The sequence below is a fragment of the Anolis sagrei genome, chromosome Y (assembly GCF_037176765.1).
Source record: "Anolis sagrei isolate rAnoSag1 chromosome Y, rAnoSag1.mat, whole genome shotgun sequence".
NCBI classification, from domain to species: Eukaryota; Metazoa; Chordata; class Lepidosauria; order Squamata; family Dactyloidae; genus Anolis; species Anolis sagrei.
Genome location: NC_090035.1, coordinates 10099282 through 10116257, shown reverse-complemented (window position 1 = coordinate 10116257; position 16976 = coordinate 10099282). Strand labels below are relative to the sequence as shown.

The 16976-nt window shown below is 44.7% G+C and overlaps 2 protein-coding genes across 2 annotated transcripts in view; both read right to left on the bottom strand.

Moving 5' to 3' along the window:
- Window positions 1-1755, bottom strand: part of LOC132782146 (transmembrane protein 184A) — a 41004-nt gene extending 39249 nt beyond the window's left edge. Inside the window, exon 1 of the mRNA XM_060786857.2 lies at window positions 1346-1755. The gene's annotated coding sequence lies outside the window, so the exon portion shown is untranslated. The remainder of the gene's footprint in view (window positions 1-1345) is intronic.
- Window positions 1756-10299: 8544 nt separating this feature from the next.
- Window positions 10300-16337, bottom strand: LOC132780732 (proteasome assembly chaperone 3). The gene is made up of 3 exons (XM_060784472.2): window positions 16271-16337; window positions 13762-13981; window positions 10300-10696 (listed from the first exon to the last, which is right to left on the bottom strand). Exons 2-3 carry the CDS (start codon window positions 13975-13977, stop codon window positions 10544-10546), a joined length of 369 nt encoding a protein of 122 aa, XP_060640455.2. The 5' UTR covers window positions 13978-13981; window positions 16271-16337; the 3' UTR covers window positions 10300-10543.
- Window positions 16338-16976: the final 639 nt, after the last annotated feature.

Below are 16976 nucleotides of genomic sequence, written 5' to 3'. Positions count from 1 at the left end.
TCATTGGTGGGGTTCAGAATGCTATCATTGGTGACTATAGATCCCAGCAACTACAACTCCCAAATGTCAAGGTCTATTTTCCCCAAGCCCTACCAGTATCCAAATTTGGGCATATTGGGTATTTGTGCCGAATTTGGTCCAGTGAATGAAAATACATCCTGCATATCAGATATTTACATTACGATTCCTAACAGTAGCAACATTACAGTTATGAAGTAGCAACAAAAATAATTTTATGGTTGGGGGTCACCACAACATGAGGAACTGGATTAAAGGGTCGCAGCATTAGGAAGGTTGAGAAACACTGTTCTAGGACTTGAAATCCCTTTACAACTATTTCCTTAAGCTCTGTAAACATATATAAAGGAGTATAGATGGGAAAGTGTATGGAAGAGACCATGAAAATGAACAAAATCTGGCTACCAGTATTAAAAAATTCTAAAATTACTACAGCAAAACAGCAGAGAGGAAACAACCAGGCACATCTTAACACCTCTCAACAAAAGATTTTTCCCAGGCTCAGCCAGGCCTTCAAATGCTAATGAAAGTGGTCAGTTGAAACATTCACACCTAGCTCCAGCAGAGAAGAGCTCTTTGCCCCACCCCAGCCATCCCACAGATATATAAACCCATTGTCCTAATTCCAACAGACCTCACTACCTCTGAGGATGCTTGCCATAGATGCAGGCGAAACGTCAGGAGAGAATGCCTCTAGAACATGGCCCTATAGCCCGAAAAAACCCACAAGAACCTAGTGATTCCAGCCATGAAAGCCTTCGACAATACATTGTATGGTTTCCTACCTAGAAAACAAATAAAACCCCAAAGAAACTCTTCCAGTCAGTCTTAGGGGGTCCCAACACTTCCTAGACCTCTCTAAGGCAAGTCCAAACTGTCAACACTTATTTCCTGCAGTCTGTAAAGTCGATTTCCCAATCTAAATCTATAAGGGAGGGCCGAAGGAAAGGAGTAAGGCATCCTACCTAGAAAACAAACAAAACCAAAGGAGAGGAAAGCCTCCCAGTTCCTCTCAGGATATGAAAACCTTCCAGACTTCTCCAAGGAGCATTGGGTGGGAATCCAAACTCTCCAAAGGTATGTGAACTTCCAGGGCTTATTTCCTGTGTTTCATTTCCCTTTTCCTTCTACCCCAGCTTGGATGTTGATCCTGTGGGCTCTGCCTGACACTCTGGATGGTGTTTCAAGGCACTTGAGGAAGAAGGGACCTTTCCAGGAGGCACAGCAAGGATGCTGTAAAAAAGTTCTGTGCGTAAAAACGCACCGTTTGCGCCTCGCTCTCTCCTTCTCTCCCGCGCCCACGGGAAGGGCTGTTCTCTAGTCCTACCTTGGCTCCTTGTCGCCGGATCCACGGGTTCGGCCCTTTCGCGTCCCTCAAGACCTCTATTCCCGCGTGGACCCACCTGAGGAAGGCGCCGGCGAGAGGCGCTCCAAGGGCGCACGGCTCCAGGAAGTGTGGCGGCGCTGGGCTCGCTTCCTCCTCCTCTCGCCGGCCCCAGAGAGCCCTCCCCCGGCCGCACCTCCACCTGGATGCCTTCCTTCCCCCGGAGGCTCCACCTTCCCCGGCCTCCGTGGCCTTGGCTTAGCCACAGCCTCAGCGGAAAAGGCCTTTCCGAGGAAGAAGAAGAGCCCGACTCCGGCGCTGCAGGGCGTCCATCAGACTCGACATTCAGGACAATCCAGATTGACAGGAGGCAGCCTTGGACGAGCTTGTTTGTTGTCAGTGGACGGATTTCCATGCCAGCAGCACTTCATTCCTCTGGACAGCACTCCAAGGAGGAAGCTTGGCCTCCTAGAAAACTTCCGGAGCCAGTTTCCCAACCTGTTGCCTATCTATATCTACAGATCTGGCTGGGTTACTCTGGACAGAGGTTAGGAATCCAACTCCCGAAGCCAGTTTCCTAGCCAGTTGACCATCCAGATGTCTTCTTGGATTATTCTGGATAGCACTCCAAAGCAGGCAGTGTTTCTCAACCTTCCCAATGTCAGTGACCTTTTCATGCAGTTCCTCATGTTTTGAATGCAATACAACTGTTTTGCTTCACTCCTGACACAATAAATAAATAAGTTCCTCATGTTGTGGTGACCCCCAACCATATCATTATTTTCACTTCTACTTCATAACTGTAATTTTGCTACAAATCGTACTATTTGATATGCAGGATGTATTTTCATTCACTGGACGAAATTTGGGAGAAATACCAGATACACCCCAATTTGAATACCGGTGTGGTTGGAGGGGATTGATTTTGTTGTTTGGGAGTTGTAGTTGATGGGATTTATAGTTCACCTACAATCAAAGAGCATTCTGAACTCCACCAACGATGGAATTGAACCCAACTTGGCACACAGGACTCCCATGACCAAGAGAAAATACTGGAAGGGTTTGGTGGGCATTGACCTTGACTTTTGGAGTTGTAGTCCAACTACATCCAGAGAGCACTGTGGACTCAAACAATAATGAATCTAGGCCAAACTTGGCACGAATATTCCATATGTCCAAATATGAACACAGATGGAGTTTGGGGGAAATAGACCTTGGCATTTGGGAGTTGTGGTTACTGGGATTTATAGTTCACCTACAATCAAAGACCATTCTGAATGAAGCCTATCAATGACAGAATTGGGGCAAACTTCCCACACAGAACCCCCATGACAAACAGAAAATACTTAAGGCCATCCAGTCAAACTCCCTTCACCAGGGCAAGAAAACATAATTAAAGCCCTCCTGACAGAGAGCCATCCAGCCATGGAGAGAGAGAGAGATGATTCACACACAGAGAGATAAAGTATTATAGATTTGAAAGGGACTCCTAAAGAAGGACAATTATATGTTGCATGTTCCAGAATGGGAAAACCAGACACTCTCCACATCAACACTGTAAAAGAAACATCAAGAAATACTGTTTACTCACAAGCATAAAGACATTACAGCACTTTCCAGCACTTTCTAATTACTTTATTTTCCATATCACCAGACTGGGCCACAGCAACGTGTGGCAGGGGACCGCTAGTGATAAATAAATAAGTTCCTCATTTTGTGGTGACCCCCAACCATAACATTATTTTCATTTCTACTTCATAACTGTAATTTTGCTACGAATCGTACTATTTGATATGCAGGATGTATTTTCATTCACTGGACCAAATTTGGGAGAAATACCCTATACACACAAATTTGAATACCGGTGTGGTTGGAGGGGATTGCACCCACTCTCACAACCACCACACAGACTACACAGAGAAGCCATTGAAATCCACAAGCATGTGCACAATTTCAACAGAAAGGAGGAAACCATGAAAATGAACAAAATCTGGCTACCAGTATTAAAGGACTCAAAAATTACAACAGCAAAACAACAGAGAGAAAACAAACAAGGACATCTAATCACCTCTCAACAAAAGTTTGCTCTAGGCACTGTCAGGCTATTATATGCTAATCAAGGTGGTCAGTTGAAACATTCACACCTAGCTCCATCAGACAAGAGTCCTTTGTCTCACCCTGGTCCTTCCACAGATATATAAACCCTTTTTCCTAATTCCAAGAGACCTCACTACCTCTGAGGGTGCTTGCCATAGATGCAAGCGAAACGTCAGGAGAGAATGCCTCTAGACCATGGCCATATAGCCTGAAAAAACCTACAACAACCCAGGGATTGATTTTGTTGTTTGGGAGTTGTAGTTGCTGGGATTTATAGTTCACCTACAATCAAAGAGCATTCTGGACCCCACCAACTAAAGAACTGGACCAAACTTCCCACTCAGAACATCCATGCCTTGAAGGGACTCCTTGGTGCAAGCCTCCCTCAGCCTCATGCACTCTCCCTCACCCACACATGTGCACCACTCTGCCATGCCAAGCATGCCTGCTCTCCCCTCTCCGCTTGAAGTCTCAGGGACAGCCTCCCTCCCTGGTTGAGAGGCTGGCCAATCACAGTGGAGGAGGGCTTTGGGTAGGAGAATTCACTCTGTTTCCAAAAAGGAAAAGGAGAGGCGGAGAGATCTTTAGCCTTCTCTGCCAAAGGGGTTCCTAAGACTGTTTTTGGTGACCCCTCTGAAACTTCTCACAATCCCCCACCCCCCACCCCAGTCAGTTTCTTAAACTGTTGCCCATCCAGATAACTTGCTGGATAATTCTGGTCAGACTTTTTTTGAAAAAAATAAGCCTGAAGCCCGTTTCCTAACCTGTTGCCTGTCCAGATGTCTTGCTGGACAAAACTCAAAGAAGGCAGGTTTACTTGGAAGCATATTTTTGAAGTCAGTTTCCTTACCTTTTGCCCATCCAGATATCCTGGATAGCTATGGATGATGGAGCAGTGCTTCAATGTATTTGGAGATGTACTAGACCAATGGTTCCCAACCTTTGGGCCTCCAGGTGTTTTGGACTTCTGCTCCTATAGTTCCTAACAACTGTTAAACTGGCTGGGATTTCTCGGAGTTGAAGTCCAAAGCACCTGGAGGCCCAAAGGTTGGGAACCACTATACTAGATTGAGGAAAGCTGTCCTAAGGAAAGAGGGCTAATATGGCATACTGCTTTTATTTGGAGTGCATCTACTGTTGAATTAATGCAGTTTGAGACCACTTGAACTGCTGTGGAATCCTGGGAGATGTAGTTTGGTGTGTCCACAGCATTCTTTGGCAGAATAAGCTAAAGACCTTGTTATTACTAGGAGCCAAAGTGAAGGCCAACTACATTAATTTTTCAGTGTAGATCAGAGGTTCTTAACCTGTGGGCCACGAACCACCAGTGGGCTGCAAGGAATCTAGTTTGCGAGCCTTCTTTCACTTTATTTATTTGTTTTATTTCCACTCCTTTTGCACCTGCTGTCACTCCTTCCCTATCACTGAACATGGCATATGCTCTGTACCAGAAACTAGAGCTGATGTGGTCTATCCAATGCAATTTTCTGAATCAGCACTCCAAAAGTTGACCAAAAACTGATTCGTAGCCCTTTTGGTACTTATGTTGGAGAGTGGTCCCTGGTCAAAGTGGGCCATGGTCAAAGTGGGCCATGGTCAAAAAAAAGGTTGGGAACCACTGGTGTATGTGCTCCCTCGGACACTGGGAGAGCAAATTTAAAATTGCCACTCAGCCCAAGAAACTTATTGGGTGACTTTGGGGAAGTTGCACTCTCTCAGCCTCAGAGGAAGACAATAGCAAACCTCTTCTGAAGAAATCTGGCCAAGAGACCTGCCTGATAGGTTCACCTTGAACCCTTTCTCTAGCACAGTAGTTCTCAACCTTTGGTTCTCCAGGTGTTTTGGACTTCAATTCCAATAAATCCCTGCCAGTTTACCAGCTGCTAGCTGAAGTCCAAAATACGTGGACTTCGGACCAAAGGTTGGGAACTATTGGTCTAGCACCTACATTCAGTAATATATACATCTGACCGTTCTTTTGTTAGATCTTTTCATAAACCAAAACACATTCCTTGTGCTTGCATGCAAGATATGATGTGGCCTAGCAACTTCAAGTTGTAGAATCTCAATATCTGAAAGGGACTCTAAGGGCCATCTAGTCCAACCCCTTTGTTGTTGTTCATTCATTCAGTCGTCTCCGACTCTTCGTGACCTCATGGACCAGCCCACGCCAGAGCTCCCTGTCGGCCGTCACCACCCCCAGCTCCTTCAAGGTCAGTCCGGTCACTTCAAGGATGCCATCCATCCATCTTGCCCTTGGTCAGCCCCTCTTCCTTTTACTTTCCACTTTCCCCAGCATAATTGTCTTCTCTAGGCTTTGCTGTCTCCTCATGATGTGGCCAAAGTACTTCAACCCCTTTAGCATGCAGAAATACACAACTAAAGCACTCCTGAAAGATGGCCATCCAATCTGTTCAAAGATGGCGAAGTTGCCAACTTCCACAGCAGTCCATCACTGAAAGTCAATGTTCTTCCTAATATTTAGGTGGACTTTGTTTTCATACAATTTGTTAGCTTGTATCCTAGTTTTAGAAAAGTTGGCTGCACCTCCTACAATCCATACCTTCAGATATTTATCATGCCACCTCTCAGTCTTCTCATCTCCGAGCGAACTATACCCAGCTCTCACCAAGCTTGGTTTCCAGACCTTTGGCCACCTTTGTTGCCCTGCTCTGAGCCCAGGAGTCCCTCCCCACAGCACACTTTTGTTCCTGATCCTTTGATGATGTTTCTCCTCTGCCTTTGAGGTTCATTACCATTCTCCCCATCCAAAGGCCTAGGAAGGTGATAGATGGCTTTGCAGCCGACTGTCAGATCGATGAGGCTGTTTTATGTCTCAAACGCGTCTCCTTGTAAATTATGAGGCGACGAGGAGCCGGTGATGGACGCTTAGGTACCCAATAATTTCTCCCTGGCAATCACTTGTCCAATTTGTAACTTACTGCAGCGGTGCTATAAAACACGGCTTTAATCGACTGCACCTGGGCACAGCAGCTGCCGAAAAAGGTGTTGCCAAGGTTTCAGTGCCTCTGCCATCTTAGGAGGAGGGAAAAGAGACGGGTCTGACATCGTAAAGTATGACGGACACATCTTCCAAGCAAATTAGAAGCTTTAATCTTCAATGGAGAACATTAATAAGCGAATTACCAGTAGAGAAGTCAACCCAATCTCGTTTCAATCCAAGTAACTGAATGCAACTCTAGGACTGTCAGAGGCCAAGGTTCGAATCCTTGCTCAGTTTTGGAAATTGCTGGCTTTGGGTAAGTCACACTCTCTCAGACAGGACAAGCTTCCTCCAAACCAATCTGTCCAAGACCATCATAGGAAAGGGTTGATATAAATTGGAATCAGAGGCCAACTTGTGTTTGAGCAATGGATTAAGACTCTGGGAGACCAGGGTTCAAGTCCCTGCTCTGCAACTGGCGTCAAGTCACACTCTCTCATCCTCAGAAAGAAGTAAGGGCAAACCTTCACAAGAAAACAAGGCTGGGAAATTCTAGGGATTGCTAAAAAGGAATCTTTGCAAACTTCGGTAAAGCCATAATATTATGTTGAGATAAAAATACAATAGCTGTTCTGTCGTGCGCTGGGCCTGTAAAGAATTTCCTTTAGAACAGGACGTGCAACCTTTGCCCAGCGGGAAGCCAGGGGGCCCAAGGAGAAGTTCTCAGAGGTTTTCCACCACAAATGACCGTTAGATGGCTTGTGAAGTATAACAAAGTCTTTTATTGATAAACAATCAAACAGAAACTTCTCTTGTCTTCAATAAAGCTAAACAAATGCTTCCAAGCTTTATGCAACTGGTGACTTCCTAATCTTGCCCACGAAGGACAGGCAACTGTCTTCAATAACTTCTTCTTTACTTTAAATGGAAATCCCCTTTTTAACTTTTCCCAGGCTGACTGTAATCTAACCCTTACTGATGTGGGCTCCGCTACCGGGTCGAACTGCGTCTCGAAGCACCGAGTGGACCTACCAGTAAAGGCTTAGATATTCTCCAGCTGGAGTTCTTTGGTCTTTAGGGCTGTTTTCCTGGAAATCTTTGGAGACTCTTAAGACTATTTTCCCCCGGAAAGTCTTGGAGGCTCTTAAGACTGTTTCCCCCCGGAAAGTCTTAAGGGTTGAAGCTTTTGTACAGGCAAAGCTTGCACACGTCCTGTACATTAGCTTTCCTTGCTGAGACTTAACTAAAAATGGCTCCCTTCCCTTCCCAATTGCCCTGAGCAAGGGGCGGAACCAAAACTTAACGATGATGGACAGGTGACTTGCCCTATGACTGCAAGCAAAGGAAGTCATCTATCTGCAGAGTCCCTGAAACCTAGGACTGCAAACAAACATTTAATACAAAGCAAATAAATTTGGAGCTCCTGGTAGAGCCGTACCAACACAATAGCCATACCATTGCGACGTGCCTCTCTGTAGAGACATTAGAAGTCGTGTAATAGCGATTACAATGTGGAAGGATGGGTACTTTGCTTTGTAATTTGTGTGTGTGCGTGTATGTATATATATGTGATTGGGCTGGGCTTTAGCACAAAACGTTAACCGCCAGCTGCAGTAAATCTTGCCAACCAAAAAATTGACAATTCAAAGCCCGGTTCAGGGTGAGCTCCTGGCCTATAGCCCAGCTTCTGCCTACCTAGCAGTTTCAAAAACAGCAATGTGAGTAGATCAATAGGTACCGCTTAAGCGGGGAGGTATTTAATTAATTTATTTATTTATGACATTTATATCCCGCCCTTCTCATCCCAAAGGGGACTCAGAACAGCTTACAAGTTATATGTACATACAATATATTATATTATTAGCATATTATCGAAAGGTCACAGGTTTGAATCTGGGGAGCGGCATGAGCTTCCGCTGTCAGCCCCAGCTTCTGCCAACCTAGCAGTTTGAAAATGTGCAAATGTAAGTAGATCAATAGGTACTGCTCCGGTGGGAAGGTAGAAAAATGCCGGCAATTTGAACCAGAAAAATGTCAGCAATTTCAACAAGGAAGAAGTTTACAAACAAAGTAGATGCGGTGACAGCTCCCCCTAGAGGACAGACTCGAGCACAGCCTCCAAGATGTCGAAGATGGGAAAGCCTATATATACACCTCTATCGATATAAATAAAAATGTAATGTTCATTTGTGCTATTAACAGAACTCAAAAACCACTGGACGAATTGACACCAAATTTGAACACAAGACACCTAACAACCCAATGTATGTCCTTCACTCAAAAAATTGATTTTGTCATTTTGGAGTTGTAGTTGCTGGGATTTATAGTTCACCTACAATCAAAGAGCATTCTGTACCCCACCAACGAATTGAACCAAACTTGGCACACAGTTCTCCCATGACCAACAGAGAATACTGGAAGGGTTTGGTGGGCAGTGTCCTTTGGTTTTGGAGTTGTAGTTCACCTACATCCAGAGATCACTGTGGACTCAAAACAATGATGGATCTGGACTCAACTCTACATGAATACTCAATATGCCCAAATGCGAACACTGGTGGAGTTTGGGGGAAAAAGAATCTTGACATTTGGGAGTTGTCGTTGCTGGGATTTATAGTTCACCTACAATCACAGAGCATTCTGAACCCCACCAATGATAGAATTGGACCAAACTTCCCACACAGAACCCCCATGTGGGCCACAGCAACGCGTGGCAGGGGACGGCTAGTTAATAATAATAATAATAATAATAATAATAATTTATTTCTATGCATAATTATCTGTCTGGTCAGTGTATCATGACATTGAATGTTTGCCCTGTATGTGTTCTGTGATCTGCTCTGAGTCGCCTTTGGGGTGAGAAGGGCGGAATATAAATACTGTAAATAAATAAATTGGGGATTGCATTTAATTTTGTTGCATGATGTAGAATGACAATCATAGAATCATAGAATCAAAGAGTTGGAAGAGACCTCATGGGCCATCCAGTCCAACCCCCAGCCAAGAAGCAGGAATATTGCATTCAAATCACCCCTGACAGATGGCCATCCAGCCTCTGTTTAAAAGCTTCCAAAGAAGGAGCCTCCACCACACTCCGGGGCAGAGAGTTCCACTGCTGAACGGCTCTCACAGTCAGTCAGGAAGTTCTTCCTTATGTTCAGATGAAATCTCCTCTCTTGTAGTTTGAAGTCATTGTTCCGCGTCCTAGTCTCCAAGGAAGCAGAAAACAAGCTTGCTCCCTCCTCCCTGTGGCTTCCTCTCACATATTTATACATGGCTATCATATCTCCTCTCAGCCTTCTCTTCTTCAGGCTAAACATGCCCAGCTCCTTAAGCCGCTCCTCATAGGGCTTGTTCTCCAGACCTTTTATCATTTTAGTCGCCCTCCTCTGGACACATTCCAGCTTGTCAATATCTCTCTTCAATTGTGGTGCCCAGAATTGGACACAATATTCCAGGTGTGGTCTAACCAAAGCAGAATAGAGGGGTAGCATTACTTCCTTAGATCTAGACACTAGGCTCCTATTGATGCAGGCCAAAATCCCATTGGCTTTTTTTGCCGCCACATCACATTGTTGGCTCATGTTTAACTTGTTGTCCATGAGGACTCCAAGATCTTTTTCACACGTACTGCTCTTGAGCCAGGCATTATCCCCCATTCTGTATCTTTGCATTTCGTTTTTCCTGCCGAAGTGGAGTATCTTGCATTTGTCACTGTTGAACTTCATTTTGTTAGTTTTGCCCCATCTCTCTAATCTAAACAATAACGTTATTCTATTCTATTCAGAGGTCATCTCAACTAGTTCAGGATCCTAGACAAGGAAAAGGGTGAGATATATGTTAATTTCATAAGTATTAAATAAATATCCAGCTTCCATACTTAAGTCGGAGACAATGACAATACAACAAATTCAGAATGGAGATTTTGCAAAGTCCTTTATTGCATTACAGGATAATTGTGGTTTCAAAACCTGTACTATTCTAGTTTCGCCCAGATGTTTTTGTGTCCTAGCATCTCATTTTCTAAAATAATAGTAAAATAATAAAAATAAAAATGTTCCTACAGGGCAAAGATGAGTCCAAGAGCAGAGGTTGGTTGCAAAGGTTGTATGTATAGGTCTATTCCCAAAGGGAGAAAGTCTTTTGGGGTGGCATTTAGGGTCTCACCACACTCGGCATCGACTAATCACCTCTTGGAGGGTTCGGACTCCTTCGATGCTCTTGTCCTTCAAGGCCATGGCTAGCAGAACAGGCTTATTCCCGGCTTCTTGAGACACCAAGGACACCAGATGTTTGGCACAGATGTGGACCAGAGGCTGGAAGCAAACAGAGTAAACGTGAAAGGAAGATGTAATAGTAATAGGATTCTAGAGTAAGAAGAGACCTCCAAGGGCCATCCAGTCCAACCCGCTTCTGCCTTCATGCAGGAAAAGCACAATCAAAGCACCTGCAACAGATGGTCTTTCAACCTCTGCTTAATAATAATAATAATAGAATTCTAGAGTAGGAAGAGACCTTCAAGGTCCATCCAGTCCAACTCCCTTCTGCCTTCATGCAGGAAAAGCACAGTCAAAGCAATCCTGACAGATGGCCACTTAGTCTCTGCCTAATAATAATAATAATAATTAATAATAATAATAGGATTCTAGAGTAGGAAGAGACCTCCAAGGTCCATCCAGTCCAACTCCCTTCTGTCTTCATGCAGGAAAAGCACAATCAAAGCACTCCTGACAGATGGCCACTTAGTCTCTGCTTAATAATAATAATAATAGGATTCTAGAGTAGGAAGAGACCTCCAAGGTCCATTCAGTCCAACTCCCTTCTGCCTTCATGCAGGAAAGGCACAGTCAAAGCACTCCTGACAGATGGCCACTTAGTCTCTGCTTAATAATAATAATAATAATAATAATAATAATAATAATAATAGGATTCTAGAGTAGTAAGAGACCTCCAAGGTCCATCCAGTCCACTCTCTTCTGCTGTTATGCAGGAAAAGCACAATCAAAGCACTCCTGACAGATGGCCATTCAGCCTCTGCTTGATAATAATAATAATAATAATAATAATAATAATAGGATTCTATAGTAGTAAGAGACCTCCAAGGGCCATCCAGTCCAACTCCCTTCTGCCTTCATGCAGTAAAAGCACAATCAAAGCACCCGCAACAGATGGCCTTTCAACCTCTGCTTAATAATAATAATAATAATAATAATAATAGGATTCTAGAATAGTAAGAGACCTTCAAGGGCCATCCAGTCCAACTCCCTTCTGCCTTCATGCAGGAAAGGCACAGTCAAAGCACTCCTGACAGATGACCATTCAGCCTCTGCTTAATACTACTACTACTACTACTACTACTAATAATAATAATAATAATAATAGGATCCTAGAGTTGGAAGGGACCCCCAAAGGCCAACCAGTCCAACCCACTTCTGCCATGAGGGAAAAGCACAATCAAAGCACTCCTGGCAGATGGTCTTTCAACCTCTGCTTAATAATAATAATAATAATAATAATAATAATAATAATAGGATTCTAGAGTAGGAAGAGACCTCCAAGGTCCATCCAGTCCAACTCCCTTCTGCCTTCATGCAGGAAAAGCACAATCAAAGCACCCGCAACAGATGGCCTTTCAACCTCTGCTTAATAATAATAGTAATAGTAATAATAATAATAATAATAATAATAGTAGGATTCTAGAGTAGGAAGAGACCTTCAAGGTCCATCCAGTCCAACTCCCTTCTGCCTTCATGCAGGAAAGGCATAGTCAAAGCACTCCTGACAGATGGCCACTTAGTCTCTGCTTAATAATAATAATAATAATAATAATAACAATAATAATAATAGGATTCTAGAGTAGGAAGAGACCTCCAAGGGCCATCCAGTCCAGCCCCCTTCTGCCTTCATGCAAGAAAGGCAAAATCAAAGCAATCTTGACAGATGGCCATTCAGCCTCTGCTTAATAATAATAATAATAATAATAGGATTCTAGAGGAGGAAGAGACTCCAAGGTGCATCCAGTCCAAACCCCTTCTGCCTTCATGCAGGAAAGGCGCAATCAAAGCAATCCTGACAGATGGCCATTCAGCCTCTGCTTAATAATAATAATAATAATAATAATAATAATAGGATCCTAGAGTTGGAAGGGACCCCCAAAAGCCATCCAGCCCAACCCACTTCTGCCATAAAGGAAAAGTACAATCAAAGCATTCCTGACAGATGGCCATTCAGCCTCTGCTTAATAATAATAATAATAATAATAATAATAATAATAGGATTCTAGAGTAGGAAGAGACCTCCAAGGGCCATCCAGTCCAGCCCCCTTCTGCCTTCTTGCAGGAAAGGCAAAATCAAAGCAATCTTGACAGATGGCCATTCAGCCTCTGCTTAATAATAATAATAATAATAATAATAATAGGATTCTAGAGGAGGAGGAGACTCCAAGGTGCATCCAGTCCAAACCCCTTCTGCCTTCATGCACGAAAGGCACAATCAAAGCAATCCTGACAGATGGCCATTCAGCCTCTGCTTAATAATAATAATAATAATAATAATAATAATAATAGGTTCCTAGAGTTGGAAGGGACCCCCAAAGCCTACCCAGTCCAACCCACTTCTGCAATAAAGGAAAAGCACAATCAAAGCACTCCTGACAGATGGTCATTCAGCCTCTGCTTAATAACAACAACAACAACAACAACAACAACAATAGGATCCTCCTTCTGCCGTAAGGGAAAAGCACAGTCAAAGCACTCCTGACAGATGGCCATTCAGCCTCTACTTAATAACAACAACAACAACAACAACAACAACAACAACAACATCCTAGAGTTGGAAGGGAGCCCCAAAGGCCATCCAGTCTAACCAACTTCTGCCATAAGGGAAAAGCACAATCAAAGTACTCCTGACAGATAGCCATTCAGCCTCTGCTTATTAATAATAATAGTAATAGTAATAATAATAATAATAATAATAATGGGATTCCAGAGTTGGAAGGGACCCAAAATTCCATCCAGTCAAACCCCCTTCTGTCATAAAGGAAAAGCACAACCAAAGCACTCCTGACAGATGGTCATGCGGCCTATTTTTATTACCATCACTCATAAAAACACTGAGAAACACAGCAGAAGGGGCTTAAAAAGGCAAAATATTTAAAATAATTTACAAAGCATGCGCTAAACCACATATATACAGATATATACACCCACATATACACACAAAACAGATATACAAAGACTGGGCCACAGCAATGCGTGGCAGTGGACAGCTAGTTGTATTATATATCATAAAGGGAAGGCGGGCATCAGGATGTTTAGAGATGGCTAGGTGGGGCAAGGGCAGGAAAACCACTGGGTTAGATGGAACTTTAAGGGAGCGATACCTCATCTTTGCCGAGCAGGACTTTGGTGGTGAGCAGGGGCCGGCTGAGGTTGTCCGCCACGACGCTGGGCTCCACTGAGACAAGGGTCCCCATCTTCCCATATTGGGTCACCACCACCAGGATCGTGTTCCCAAAGGCTGTGCAGACCACCTGCGTCGGGACGCCCTGGACCACCTCCTCCGCCTGCTTCGACGCCAGGATGGAGTCTGACGCCATGGTCCTAGAATAGTTTTATTAGAAAACTATTAGTTTTATTAGAAATCATGGTTTACCTATCCAAACGTATTCTCCCCTACGAACCATCAAGACTATTAAGATCTTCTGGTGGTGCCCTGCTCTTAGTCCCACCACTTTCGCAATTGCGTCTGGTGGGAACGAGAGACAGGGCCTTTTCTGTAGTGACCCCTCGGCTATGGAACTCTCTCCTGATTGAAATCAGATCTGCCCCGTCCCTCCTGTCCTTCAGGAGGCTGGTGAAATCCTGGCTATGGAAGGAAGCATTCACAGAGTAATGGCTGAGAATCTGGGAGTGGGGGTGAGCTCCCACTGTTAGCCCCAGCTCCTGCCAATCGAACAGTTCAAAAACATGCAAATGTGAGTCGATGAATAGGCAGCACTTCTGTGGGAAGGCAATGACGTTCCACGCTGTCATGCTGGCCACACAACCTTGGAGGTGTCTATGGACAACGCCGGCTCTTTAGCTTAGAAATTTACATAAGCAAGTACCCCCCAGAATCGGACTCAACTAGACTTAATGTCAAGGGGAAAACTTTTACTTTTACTTACACTGCCATATATTCCAGTTCAAAGCGGATAATCTGGATTTTATTTGGCTGTGTAGGAAGGGCCTTTGTTTTGTTTTATTTTATATACCTATATAGAATCATAGAATCAAATAATTGGAAGAGACCTCATGGGCCATCCAGTCCAACCCCATTCTGCAAAGAAGCAGGAATATTGCATTCAAATCACCCCTGACAGATGGCCATCCAGCCTCTGTTTAAAAGCCTCCAAAGAAGGAGCCTCCACCACACTCCGGGGCAGAGAGTTCCACTGCTGAACGGGTCTCACAGTCAGGAAGTTCTTCTTCGTGTTCAGCTGGAATCTCCTCTCTTCCTAACCCTGTTAGGAATTGTGGGAGTTGAAGTCCAAAACACCTGGAGGGCCCAAGTTTGGTATTTATTTTTTATTTATCGTGTCATCAGCAACCACTGTATAACAATTCTAACAGAGCAAAACAAACACACAGATTAAAAAGAAAAAGGGAAAAAAAAACACACAGATTTTGCAAATTTGGTATTTGGTTAGATGTCCTTTGACCAGTATCTGGCCACTTGGAGTGCCTCTGGTGTTGCCGCAAGAAGGTCCTCCATTGTGCATGTGGCAGGGCTCAGGGTGCATTGCAGCACGTGGTCAGTGGTTTGCTCCTCTCCACATTCGCATGTCGTGGATTCCACTTTGTAGCTCAATTTCTGAAAGTTGGCTCTGCATCTCGTGGTGCCAGAGCGCAGTCTGTTCAGCGCCTTCCAAGTCGCCCAGTCTTCTGTGTGCCCAGGGGGGAGTCTCTCATCTGGTATCACCCATGAATTGAGGTGCTGGGTTTGGGCCTGCCACTTTTGGACTCTCGCTTGCTGGGATGTTCCAGCGAGTGTCTCTGTAGATCTAAGAAAACTATGTCTTGATTTAAGTCGTTGACGTGCTGGCTGATACCCAAATAGGGGATGAGCTGGAGATGTCTCTGCCTTGGTCCTTTCACTATTGGCTGCTACTTCACAGCGGATGTCAGGTGGTGCAATACCGGCTAAGCAGTGTAATTTCTCCAGTGGTGTGGGGCGCAGACACCCTGTGATAATGCGGCATGTCTCATTAAGAGTCACATCTACTGTTTTAGTGTGGTGAGAAGTGTTCCACACTGGGCATGCAGACTCAGCAGCAGAGTAGCATAGCGCAAGGGCAGATGCCTTCACTGTGTCTGGTTGTGATCCCCAGGTTGTGCCAGTCAGCTTTCGTATGATGTTGTTTCTAGCGCCCACTTTTTGTTTGATGTTCACCCAAGTTTGGTGGAGATGCACCTTAAGAGGAAGAGCCAAGGCAGTGTGTTGCCAAACTATGCTGTTCCAAGTTTTGGACTCCAACTCCCAGAGTTCCTAGCTCTGGGCTTCTGGGAGTTGAAGTCCAAGATGAGGAAAAGGGCAAGAGGTTGGGAAAGTGCCACCTTCCTTTCCACAAAAGGGAAAGAGTAAAAAAAAACAAAAACAGCGAGGCAAACAGATTTGCAAAAAGTAAACAAGCAGGCTGTATATGAGACAGGCGCCTTTTGAAGGGAGAAGGCAGCTCAATCAGCAGGGTTTCCACCCCTCCCTTCTGGCCTGGGCTTGCAATGCAATGGGAACCCAGGTTCTTTGCATTGAGTTGTTTGCAAGGAAACTCAATGCAACATTGTGGCGAATCTGCTTGCAAAGGAGGAAATGGCCACAAACAAAGCCAGATAGGATCCAAATCTACTCACCTTTCCCAAGCTGCCTCCACTATGCTTCCGGTGCTGCCTTTGACCCCTTTTTGGTGACGTTTCTTTATGGAGGCGGAGCTCCAGCATATGGGCTTCTGAGCATGTGCAGAGCCCGGTTTGGAATCCTGGGAGTTGTAGTTTGGGGGTGCCCCGCCCCTCTTTACATCTGAACACGAGGAAGAACTTCCTGACTGTGAGAGCCGTTCAGCAGTGGAACTCTCTGCCTCGGAGTGTGGTGGAGGCTCCTTCTTTAGAAGCTTTTAAGCAGAGGCTGGATGGCCATCTGTCAGGGGTGCTTTGAATGCAATATCCCTGCTTCTTGGCAGGGGGTTGGACTGGATGGCCCATGAGGTCTCTTCCTATTCTTTGATTCTATGATTCTTGGGCGAAGGAGGAGTAAGACCTTGCAAAACTACAACTCCCTTGATCCCTGGACATTGAGCCAGGGCAGTGAAATGCTTTTTGCAGTGGCCACACCTGGAATGACTCTGTGTCCAGTTCTGGCCACCACAATTGAAGGGAGATGTTGACTCTAAGGTGGAATGTGCTCAGAGGAGGGAGACTCAAAGGAACTGGAGAACAAGCCCTATGCGGAGCGGCTTAAAGAGCTGGGCATGCTTAGCCTGTAGAAGAGAATAGAATCATAGAATCAAAGAGTTGGAAAAGACCTCATGGGCCATCCAGTCCAACACCCTGCCAAGAAGCA